This window comes from Balaenoptera acutorostrata, chromosome 10, assembly GCF_949987535.1.
Source record: "Balaenoptera acutorostrata chromosome 10, mBalAcu1.1, whole genome shotgun sequence".
Taxonomy (NCBI): Eukaryota; Metazoa; Chordata; class Mammalia; order Artiodactyla; family Balaenopteridae; genus Balaenoptera; species Balaenoptera acutorostrata.
In genome coordinates, this window is record NC_080073.1 from 56751678 (window position 1) to 56763786 (window position 12109).

Consider the following 12109-nt stretch of genomic DNA (forward strand, 5'->3'; position numbering starts at 1 on the left):
CTTTTAATATATATAAAATTTCAGTTGGGTCTCACCAATTCACAATGTAGTTATTTCTGGAAAAATTTACTTTTGGACCACCTATGGAAAACAGATTTGACTAAGCTAAGGAATATTATATCTAACAAAATTATTAAAACTTAAGAACAGCTTTCTTAGTCTCCACTGACACACAAACATTCTGCAAGCCTTCTCCAGCCATATTAAGAGCCAGGAACAGGGTCTTTACTTGTATTTTAACTGAATTGGTTTCCAGCTTTTTAAAATAGGAATTTCTTCATGTTCACTGTGATATGGGCGGGACAAGATTCCTGTGTCCATTTTGCAGACGAGAGAAGTGACACCTGGAGCAGTCAAGTGTCACCCTGTCAGTAAATAGCGGATCCAGGATTAGAACTGAGATCATCTGTCAACTTCAAGTCACACTGCCGCAGTGATCGTACTAACTTGGAAATGTCCATTTCCAGTTCTAGAATCAACCAAATTAACAAAGTGTTTGTTTGTTTACTGTTTTCTGATCATAAATACCAGGACAGCTGATGCTTAGCCTGTGCTTTCTTTTCAGCTTGCGCCCCAGCAGGATGCATGGAAGACCTTGGGAAAGACAGCACAAAACTGCACTTGACGAATTTTACCGCAACGTACAAAAGACAGGCCCCTCTCTCACCAAACGGCAAAACTCTTTGTCATGCCACGTCTTCCCCTTTACCAGGAGATGCAAAGGTTTTATCAGAGAAAGCAGCTCTCCAGTCATGGACAGATCATGAGCGATCCATTCCTCACGATGGCACAAACTTTCAGGAACACAATTCTTATGGCAGAAGTTCTCTAGAAGATAATTCTTGGGTATTCCCAAGCCCTCCTAAATCAAGTGAGACAACATTTGGGGAAACTAAAAATAAACCTTTGCCTTTACCCAACCTGCCACCACTGCATTACTTGGATCAACATAATCAAAACTGCCATTATAAAAATTAATTATGAAGAGATTTATGATGTTCTCACGAGGTTGCTATCTCCCTCAGTGGTTTTCTTGGGAAATCATTAACAAACTGAAAGCAGATTTTGATTAAACTTTTGCAGAGTTCTTCAGTATTTACATTTGCACATAATGTACCGTATTATGTAGTTGATTTTTCAGTATGAAAGAACACCCTCCAGCTCCATATTCTGGCTAAGAATCAGATATGTGTTACTAATTAATAAACCTAAGGTGTTTCACAATGACAACTCTACCTTTGATGATAATTGTACATTTCTGCCCCTCACATGAAGAATGGAATTTAAAGTTTTCAGACATGGTTTTACAAAGCATGTGAAATGCCTAACTCATAAAAATAAAGGAGACCATTGTATCAGAGAAAAAGCATGTTAAGTTGCCTTAAGTTGCATAAAGGAGTAAAATGGCAATGTGACTTAGGTTATATTTCTGCTGACCTTATAATGCGTAAGGATAAGGAAATTACAGTGGAACAATATTATCTGGGTTATTGCATCTATATGTGTGCTATTGTGTCTCAAAGTATAAGATTTAAAGTCATTTTTTAATCACGATGTTGATTAAAGTACAATTTGGATTTTAAGACTTGAAATGATCTGCTCGTTGAAGCCAACTCTGTCCTGGTACATCCCTCAAGTCTTAATTGAAAACAAGTGATGAAATAGTTGAAAAACCATGTGGTGTGTGAATAAACTATTACAGTCATATACGTTATCCAGTTAGAAGTAGGAATAGTATCACAAAGGCTTCAGTCTAATCTGTCCTTCAGTGCTATAGTGAAAATCCCAATGGGTGTGTAACTATATAAAGCCGTTTTCTTCAAAGGGTCTACACCTGCTTGTTACGTAGAGCAGCTTATTAACTGGTTAAACTTTGTTTTGAAATGTAATTTTACTTATTGAGAAAGTGGTTTTTAATTAATTAGAAATTATAATCCTAGAAACCAAATTCTGTGCTGTATTGATATATGATATAGTATAATCATAAAATGTCCCCCAACGCTTTGATTCTAAGAGCCTATCAATCATTTATAAACAAGTAACAAGGATGGCTTCATACGGAAATTTCTCTGTATTCTTTCAGGGTGGTGGTATTAAGAATATTAGTAATATATGTCTCCGTTCCTACATCTTTTGCCTGAGATAAAGCGTTTCATGTAGAAGGCCTTTATCCTTTTTGATGGACAGTTCCAAACCCCTTGGACTCAAAAGAATATTTCAAATCTCTTCTACATTAACTGAATAGCATACATATATAAACAGTGTTCACCATTCACCAGATATTTGTCTATTATCTTACTCACTTATTCAAGCTTGTCTGTGATTAATGGAGTTGGTGTCAGATGCTGGAATTTATTCTGACCAATGAACACAGCTGACTCGAGGGAGTACGATCTCCTGCCAAGTAATAGAACAAAACCCAATATGCATAAAACAAATACAAGACTCCAGGCTTTAGCTGAAGGAAGCAACTACTTGTGTAATAACAAAGCAGCAGAAACTATTTGTCATGTGGCTGCATAGGCTGTACATTATATCTAATCTAATCTAGCTTACTGGTTTGCCTTTTTTAAAACCAAGATTGAGCATTTTTCTTTGTAAAGAAAATAAGTCGTATGACATAATGGCTTAATGTTTTGAACAATGCCAAGACATTACTTAAAATAAATTATTTTTGTTTGAAATTGAAGTGGAAATATTGTCCTTGCCTAAATATTCCAGGGTCATGTACCAATTATAGGTTGTTAATCTGATTCATGTAACAGACATTTGTCTTGTTAAACCAACTTCTGAATAGAGACAGTGCTTTTGCATCTAAACAATAGGGTAGCTATCAAACAGATACGCTAGAAAATCAGTGGTTGATGTTCTTGACAGTTTAAAGTGCTGAAACAAATGATGTAAAACTATTTAGGAAAGAATAACCAAAAGAAATTTTCCCAGTCATAAATTTTTAAATGCATTTTATGATCATTTCTGTTATTGGTAAGATTCAAAGAGAAGTGAGAGAATGGCCCATCTGTAGCTTATTTAAAATGGAAAATTTTGTTGACTTGTTTCATACTAGCTGAAGCTTGCTCCAAAGGACTTCCCTTGAAAATTTCTTTAACCTCCAGATTTTTATATGGATAACCCAATTCAGCACATCCATAACTCAACAGAGTGAAAAGAACACAGATAACAACAAAATCCTCTCAATCCTCCCCATTAGCTAAAATAGAAGTTACATCTTCTCTAAAAGGAAACTGAGGTTCTGCTAAAATGGAACCTAATTCATAAGTAGAGCAGGGATGTACCTCTGTGGAACACAAGAACCAAAGTAGAGGGGAGAGTTCAGGCTTCAAGCACTAAAGGACTGAATCCTGTGAAAACAGTCACCGTCTCATGCAGAAGTGCTGTCTGGAGAAGGCAGATCGTACGGGTAGAAGATCTGTGGCCTGTCACTGGACAGGAGAGTGTCAGCAGAGGTGCAGGGGTGCCAGCCAGAGGAAGAGCCGAGTGGACGGGGACGGATTCCCCAGAGTACCATGCATGCAGTGGACATTTTTATACTCTATAACCTAGTCTGTCTAGCACCTGTGGGGAAGCGACATCTACATAGATGAATTTTCCACATAAAAATGAAGCTGGCCCCTCTAATTCTAATTAAAATTATAAAATAACCACAAGTTGTATATTTTTAGTAGCTTTTTAAAGTAACCATTTTGCTCTTTCTTCACTTAAGTCATTAAAAACAAACTAATTCCTGTGCTCTAGGAAATGCACCAATATCGAAAGGCCCCCAGAGGAGCGTGGGCTTGTTTACCCCCATGCCCTGTGGTCTCTGTGGCTGTATCTGCTTTGCTTGTCTGCTCCTGTTGTCTCCCTCCTTTTGATCTGTATGCCTGGAAAATGTGGTCTCTCTGGGTTTCAAGAGTCAAGTAGTTCCTTTGAGTGGTCTACTCAAGAGCAAAGTGTGGAACCTGAACATCGCATGGTTCTTTAGGGTCCTATTTACTTTTAACTCGATCTCAGATCTGTTTCATGGGATTGGGGCCTAAGTTAAATCTTGTCCTAGTAGGCAGGAATTTCTATTTGTGATTTTAATAAAAACTATGTAAATTTTACTTACCTGGAAACTAGTTGCAATGGCTATGGTGAAGAGTTAACAGCTCATAGGAAAAAAAGAGCAACTTTTAATATAAAAGCTCAACCTGGGATCAAATTATTACGTCGGGACAGAAATTTTTTACACTAGTTCCTGAAACCACTACTATGTTACAAAATGGTCATTCATCCTTATAAAGAAGACTTTTTTTTTTTTAAACATCTTTATTGAAGTATAATTGCCTTACAATAGTGTGTTAGCTTCTGCTTTATAACAAAGTGAATCAGTTATACATATACAATATGTTCCCATTTCTCTTCCCTCTTGCATCTCCCTCCCTCCCACCCTCCCCATCCCACCCCTCTAGGTGGTCACAAAGCACCGAGCTGATCTCTGTGTGCTGTGCGGCTGCTTCCCACTAGTTATCTATTTTACATTTGGTAGTGTATATATGTCCATTACAGTCTCTTACCCTGTCACATCTCACCCCACCCCCTCCCCATATCCTCAAGTCCATTCTCTAGTAGGTCTGTGTCTTTATTCCCGTCTTGCCACTAGGTTCTTCATGGCCTTTTTTTTTTTTTCCCTTAGATTCCGTATATATGTGTTAGCATACTGTATTTGTTTTTCTCTTTCTGACTTACTTCACTCTGTATGACAGACTCTAACTCCATCCACCTCATTACAAATACCTCCATTTCATTTCTTTTTATTGCTGAGTAATATTCCATTGTATATATGTGCCACATCTTCTTCATCCATTCATCTGTCGATGGACATTTAGGTTGCTTCCATGTCCTGGCTATTGTAAATAGAGCTGCAATGAACATTTTGGTACATGACTCTTTTTGACCTATGGTTTTCTCAGGGTATATGCCCAGTAGTGGGATTGCTGGGTCGTATGGTAGTTCTATTTGTAGTTTTTTAAGGAACCTCCATACTGTTCTCCATAGTGGCTGTATCAATTTACATTCCCACCAACAGTGCAAGAGTGTTCCCTTTCCTCCACACCCTCTCCAGCATTTATTGTTTCTAGATTTTTTGATGATGGCCATTCTGATCGGTGTGAGATGATATCTCATTGTAGTTTTGATTTACATTTCTCTAATGATTAATGATGTTGAGCATTCTTTCATGTGTCTGTAGGCCATCTGTATATCTTCTTTGGAGAAATGTCTATTTAGATCTTCTGCCCATTTTTGGATTGGGTTGTTCGTTTTTTTATTGAGCTGCATGAGCTGCTTGTAAATCTTGGAGATTAATCCTTTGTCAGTTGCTTCATTTGCAAATATTTTCTCCCATTCTGAGGGTTGTCTTTTGGTCTTGTTTATGGTTTCCTTTGCTGTGCAAAAGCTTTTAAGTTTCATTAGGTCCCATTTGTTTATTTGTGTTCTTATTTCCATTTCTCTGGGAGCTGGGTCAAAAAGAATCTTGCTGTGATGTATGTCATAGAGTGTTCTGCCTATGTTTTCCTCTAAGAGTTTGATAGTGTCTGCCCTTACACTTAGGTCTTTAATCCATTTTGAGTTTATTTTTGAGCATGGTGTCAGGGAGTGTTCTAATTTCATACTTTTACATGTTCCTGTCCAATTTTCCCAGCACCACTTATTGAAGAGGCTGTCTTTTCTCCACTGTATATGCTTGCCTCCTTTATCAAAGATAAGTTGACCATATGTGTGTGGGTTTATCTCTGGGCTTGCTATCCTGTTCCATTGATCTATATTTCTGTTTTTGTGCCAGTACCAAACTGTCTTGATTACTGAAGCTTTGTAATATAGTCTGAAGTCAGGGAGCCTGATTCCCCCAGCTCCATTTTTCGTTCTCAAGATTGCTTTGGCTATTCGGGGTCTTTTGTGTTTCCATACAAATTGTGAAATTTTTTGTTCTAGTTCTGTGAAAAATGCCAGTGGTAGTTTGATAGGGATTGCATTGAATCTGTAGATTGCTTTGGGAAGTAGAGTCATTTTCACAATGTTGATTCTTCCAATCCAGGAACATGGTATATCTCTCCATCTATTTGTATCATCTTTAATTTCTTTCATCAGTGTCTTATAATTTTCTGCATACAGGTCTTTTGTCTCCTTAGGTAGGTTTATTCCTAGATATTTTATTCTTTTTGTTGCAATGGTAAATGGGAGTGTTTTCTTAATTTCACTTTCAGATTTTTCATCATTAGTGTATAGAAATGCAAGAGATTTCTGTGCATTAATTTTGTATCCTGCTACTTTACCAAATTCATTGATTAGCTCTAGGAGTTTTCTGGTAGCATCTTTAGGATTCTCTATGTATAGTATCATGTCATCTGCAAATAGTGACAGCTTTACTTCTTCTTTTCCGATTTGGATTCCTTTTATTTCTTTGTCTTCTCTGATTGCTGTGGCTAGGACTTCCAGAACTATGTTGAATAATAGTGGTGAGAGTGGGCAACCTTGTCTTGTTCCTGATCTTAGTGGAAATGGTTTCAGTTTTTCACCATTGAGGACAATGTTGGCTGTGGGTTTGTCATATATGGCCTTTATTATGTTGAGGAAAGTTCCCTCTATGCCTACTTTCTGCAGGGCTTTTATCATAAATGGGTGTTGAATTTTGTCGAAAGCTTTCTCTGCATCTATTGAGATGATCATATGGTTTTTCTCCTTCAATTTGTTAATATGGTGTATCACATTGATTGATTTGCGTATATTGAAGAATCCTTGCATTCCTGGGATAAACCCCACTTGATCATGGTGTATGATCCTTTTAATGTGCTGTTGGATTCTGTTTGCTAGTATTTTGTTGAGGATTTTTGCATCTATGTTCATCAGTGATATTGGCCTGTAGTTTTCTTTCTTTGTGACATCTTTGTCTGGTTTTGGTATCAGGGTGATGGTGGCCTCGTAGAATGAGTTTGGGAGTGTTCCTCCCTCTGCAATATTTTGGAAGAGTTTGAGAAGGATAGGTGTTAGCTCTTCTCTAAATGTTTGATAGAATTCACCTGTGAAGCCATCTGGTCCTGGGCTTTTGTTTGTTGGAAGGTTTTTAATCACAGTTTCCATTTCAGTGCTTGTGATTGGTCTGTTCATATTTTCTATTTCTTCCTGGTTCAGTCTCGGCAGTTTGTGCATTTCTAAGAATCTGTCCATTTCTTCCAGGTTGTCCATTTTATTGGCATAGAGTTGCTTGTAGTAATCTCTCATGATCTTTTGTATTTCTGCAGTGTCAGTGGTTACTTCTCCTTTTTCATTTCTAATTCTATTGATCTGGGTCTTCTCCCTTTTTTTCTTGATGAGTCTGGCTAATGGTTTATCAATTTTGTTTATCTTCTCAAAGAACCAGCTTTTAGTTTCATTAATTTTTGCTATTGTTTCCTTCATTTCTTTTTCATTTATTTCTGACCTGATCTTTATAATTTCTTTCCTTCTGCTGGCTTTGGGGTTTTTTTGTTCTTCTTTCTCTAATTGCTTTAGGTGCAAGGTTAGGTTGTTTATTCGAGATGTTTCCTGTTTCTTGAGGTAGGCTTGTATTGCTATAAACTTCCCTCTTAGCACTGCTTTTGCTGTGTCCCATAGGTTTTGGGTCGTCGTGTCTCCATTGTCATTTGTTTCTAGGTATTTTTTAATTTCCCCTTTGATTTCTTCAGTAATCACTTCGTTATTAAGTAATGTATTGTGTAGCCTCCATGTGTTTGTATTTTTTACAGATCTTTTCCTGCAATTGATATCTAGTCTCATAGCGTTGTGGTCGGAAAAGATACTTGATACAATTTCAATTTTCTTAAATTTACCAAGGCTTGATTTGTGACCCAAGATATGATCTATCCTGGAGAATGTTCCATGAGCACTTGAGAAAAATGTGTATTCTGTTGTTTTTGGGTGGAATGTCCTATAAATATCAATTAAGTCCATCTTGTTTAATGTATCATTTAAAGCTTGTGTTTCCTTATTTATTTTCATTTTGGATGATCTGTCCATTGGTGAAAGTGGGGTGTTAAAGTCCCCTACTATGATTGTGTTGCTGTCAATTTCCCCTTTTATGGCTGTTAGTATTTGCCTTATGTATTGAGGTGCTCCTATGTTGGGTGCATAAATATTTACAATTGTTATACCTTCCTCTTGGATCGATCCCTTGATCATTATATAGTGTCCTTCTTTGTCTCTTGTAATAGTCTTTATTTTAAAGTCTATTTTGTCTGATATGAGAATTGCTACTCCAGCTTTCTTTTGATTTCCGTTTGCATGGAATATCTTTTTCCATCCCCTCACTTTCAATCTGTATGTGTCTCTAGGTCTGAAGTGGGTCTCTTGTAGACAGCATATATATGGGTCTTGTTTTTGTATCCATTCAGCCAGCCTGTGTCTTTTGGTGGGAGCATTTAATCCATTTACATTCAAGGTAATTATCGATATGTATGTTCCTATTCCCATTTTCTTAAATGTATTGGGTTTGTTATTGTAGGTCTTTTCCTTCTCTTGTGTTTCTTGCCTAGAGAAGTTCCTTTAGCATTTGTTGTAAAGCTGGTTTGGTGGTGCTGAACTCTCTCAGCTTTTGCTTGTCTGTAAAGGTTTTAATTTCTCCATCGAATCTGAATGAAATCCTTGCTGGGTAGAGTAATCTTGGTTGTAGGTTTTTCTGCTTCATCACTTTAAGTATATCCTGCCACTCCCTTCTGGCTTGCAGAGTTTCTGCTGATAGATCAGATGTTAACCTTATGGGGATTCCCTTGTGTGTTATTTGTTTTTTTTCCCTTGCTGCCTTTAATATGTTTTCCTTATATTTAATTTTTGACAGTTTGATTAATATGTGTCTTGGCGTGTTCCTCCTTGGGTTTATCCTGTATGGGACTCTCTGTGCTTCCAGGACTTGATTAACTATTTCCTTTCCCATATTAGGGAAGTTTTCAACTATAATCTCTTCAAAAATTTTCTCAGTCCCTTTCTTTTTCTCTTCTTCTTCTGGTACCCCTATAATTCGAATGTTGGAGCGTTTAATGTTGTCCCAGAGGTCCCTGAGACTGTCCTCAGTTCTTTTCATTCTTTTTTCTTTATCCTGCTCTGTAGTTGTTATTTCCACCATTTTATCTTCCAGGTCACTTATCCTTTCTTCTGCCTCAGTTATTCTACTATTGATCCCATCTAGAGTATTTTTAATTTCATTTATTGTGTTCTTCATCATTGCTTGGTTCCTCTTTAGTTCTTCTACATCCTTGTTAAATGTTTCTTGCATTTTGTCTATTCTATTTCCAAGATTTTGGATCATCCTTACTATCATTATTCTGAATTCTTTTTCAGGTAGACTACCTATTTCCTCTTCATTTGTTAAGTCCAGTGTGTTTTGAGCCTTCTCCTTCATCTGCTGTGTGTTTTTCTGTCGTCTCATTTTGCCTATCTTACTGTGTTTGGGGTCTCCTTTTCACAGGCTGCAGGTTCGTAGTTCCCGTTGTTTTTGGTATCTGTCCCCAGTGGCTAAGGTTGGTTCAGTGGGTTGTGTAGGCTTCCTGGTGGAGGGAACTAGTGCCTTACTTCTGGTGGATGAGGCTAGATCTTGTCTTTCTGGTGGGCACGTCCACGTCTGGTGGTGTATTTTGGGGTATCTGTGGCCTTATTATGATTTTAGGCAGCCTCTCTGCTAATGGATGGGGTTGTGTTCCTGTCTAGCTAGTTGTTTGGCATAGGGTGTCCAGCAGTGTAGCTTGCTGGTCATTGAGTGAAGCTGGGTCTTGATGTTGAGAGGAGCTCTCTGGGAGATTTTTGCCGTTTGGTATTACGTGGAGCTGGGAGGTCTCTTGTGGACCAGTGTTCTGAAGTTGGCTCTCCCACCTCAGAGGCACGGCCCTGATGCCTGGCTGGAGCACCAAGAGCCTTTCGTCCACACAGCTCAGAGTAAAAGGGAGAAAAAATAGAAAGAAAGAAAGAGGCTATGATATAGTGAAGTAAAATAAAGCTATTGTAAAGCAAAGCTATACAGACAAAATCTCACCCAGAAGCATATACATATACACTCACAAAAAAAAGGAAAAGGGCAAAAATTAATATCTCCTGCTCCCAGAGTCCACCTCCTGAATTTGGGATGATTCGTTGTCTATTCAGGTATTCAACAGATGCAGGTACATCACGTTGTTTGTGGAGTTTTAATCCGCTGCTTCTGAGGCTGCTGGGAGAGATTTCCCCTTCTCTTCCCTGTTCACACAGCTCCTGGGGTTCAGCTTTGGATTTGGACCCTCCTCTGCGTGTAGGTCGCCTGAGGGCGTCTGTTCCCCGCCCAGACAGGACGGGGTTAAAGGAGCAGCTGCTTCGGGGGCTCTGGCTCACCCAGGCCGCGGGGAGGGAGGGGTACAGAGGAGGCAGGGCGAGCCTGCAGCGTCAGAGGCCGGCGTGACGTTGCACCAGCCTGAGGCGCGCAGTGCGTTCTCCCGGGAATGTTGTCCCCGGATCCCGGGACCCTGGCAGTGGCGGGCTGCACAGGCTACCGGGAGGGGCGGTGTGGAGAGTGACCTGTGCTCACACACAGGCTTTTTGGAGGCGGCAGCAGCAGCCCCAGCGTCTCACGCCCGTCTCTGGGGTCCGCGCTGATCGCCGCGGCTTGCGCCCTTCTCTGGAGTTCGTTTAGGCGGCGCTCTGAATCCCCTCTCCTTGCGCGCAGCGAAACTAAGAGGCAAGAAAAAGTCTCTTGCCTCTTCGACGGCTGCAGACCTTTTCCCGGTCTCCCTCCCGGCTAGCTGTGGTGCGCCAACCCCTTCAGGCTGTGTTCACGCTGCCAGCCTCTGTCCTCTCCCTGCGATCCGACCGAAGCCGAGCCTCAGCTCCCAGCCCCGCCCGCCCCGGCGGGGGAGCAGACAAGCCTCTCGGGCTGCTGAGTGCTGCTCGGCGCCGAGCCTCCGTGCGGGAATCTCTCCGTTTTTCCTCTGCGCCCCTGTTGCTGTGGGGTCCGCGCTGATAGCTGCGGCTCGCGCCAGTCTCTGGAGTTCGTTTAGGCGGCGCTCTGAATCCCCTCTCCTTGCGCACCAGGAAACACAGAGGGAAGAAAAAGTCTCTTGCCTCTTCGGCAGCTGCAGACTTTTTCCCCGGACTCCCTCCCGGCTAGCTGTGGTGCGCTAACCCCTTCAGGCTGTGTTCACGCCGCCAGCCCCAGTCCTCTCCCTGCGATCCAACCGAAGCCCAAGCCTCAGCTCCCAGCCCTGCCCGCCCCAGCGGGGGAGCAGACAAGCCTCTCGGGCTGGTGAGTGCTGCTCGGCGCCGAGCCTCTGTGCGGGGACCTCTCCGCTTTGCCCTCCGCACCCCTGTGGCTGCGCTCTCCTCCGTGGCTCCAAAGCTTCCCCCCCTGCCACCCGCAGTCTCCGCCCGCGAAGGGGCTTCCTAGTGCGTGGAAACCTTTCCTCCTTCACAGCTCCCTCCCACTGGTGCAGGTGCCGTCCCTATTCTTTTGTCTCTGTTATTTCTTTTTTCTTTTGCCCTACCCAAGTACGGGGGGAGTTTCTTGCCTTTTTGGAGGTCGGACGTTTTCTGCCAGCGTTCAGTGGGTGTTCTGTAGGAGCAGTTCCACGTGTAGATGTATTTCTACTGTATCTGTGGGAAGGAAGGTGATCTCCGCGTCTTACTCTTCCGCCATCTTCTCCCTCCCCCCTAAAGAAGACTTTTAAAAAGATTAAAATATTTTCAGTAGCAGAATTAACAGGTCAAGGAATGCCACTACATTTTAGGAAATTTTCTATTAAAGATGCAAGTAAAACTAATTCATGTATAAGCACTTATCTCCTCATCTATGTTTCCAAATAAGCCTTTACTTCTACTAATAACCATTAAAGCGCACTTACCACGTCCAAGACTCTGTCCTACATACTCTACTTACCTACTCAGTTAATCCTCAGTGGTGGAGCCAGGCTCATGACCATCCTGCTATACTGCCAAGTTATTAACTCCTTTGAAGGCTGTCCATTCCTGCTTTCCTTTAGTTACTTCTGGCCCCATGATTAGTCTATAGATTGATGAGTAAGATTCATGTGGAAACCTAAAAATCGGATCACTGTTAGAGAACTATAGCTGTTCT

The 12109-nt window shown here is 40.8% G+C and overlaps 1 protein-coding gene and 1 long non-coding RNA gene across 2 annotated transcripts in view; one reads left to right on the forward strand and one right to left on the reverse strand.

Moving 5' to 3' along the window:
- Window positions 1-2689, forward strand: part of AZI2 (5-azacytidine induced 2) — a 34433-nt gene extending 31744 nt beyond the window's left edge. Inside the window, exon 8 of the mRNA XM_007191543.3 lies at window positions 566-2689. Within this exon, the coding sequence (XP_007191605.1) occupies window positions 566-978 (413 nt within the window). The 3' untranslated portion in view covers window positions 979-2689. The remainder of the gene's footprint in view (window positions 1-565) is intronic.
- A 7299-nt stretch (window positions 2690-9988) lies between these two features.
- Window positions 9989-12062, reverse strand: LOC130709093 (uncharacterized). Its single transcript, XR_009009569.1, has 2 exons — window positions 11912-12062; window positions 9989-11695 (listed from the first exon to the last, which is right to left on the reverse strand). It is a non-coding gene; the product is annotated as an uncharacterized LOC130709093 (long non-coding RNA).
- Between the last annotated feature and the right edge of the window lie 47 nt (window positions 12063-12109).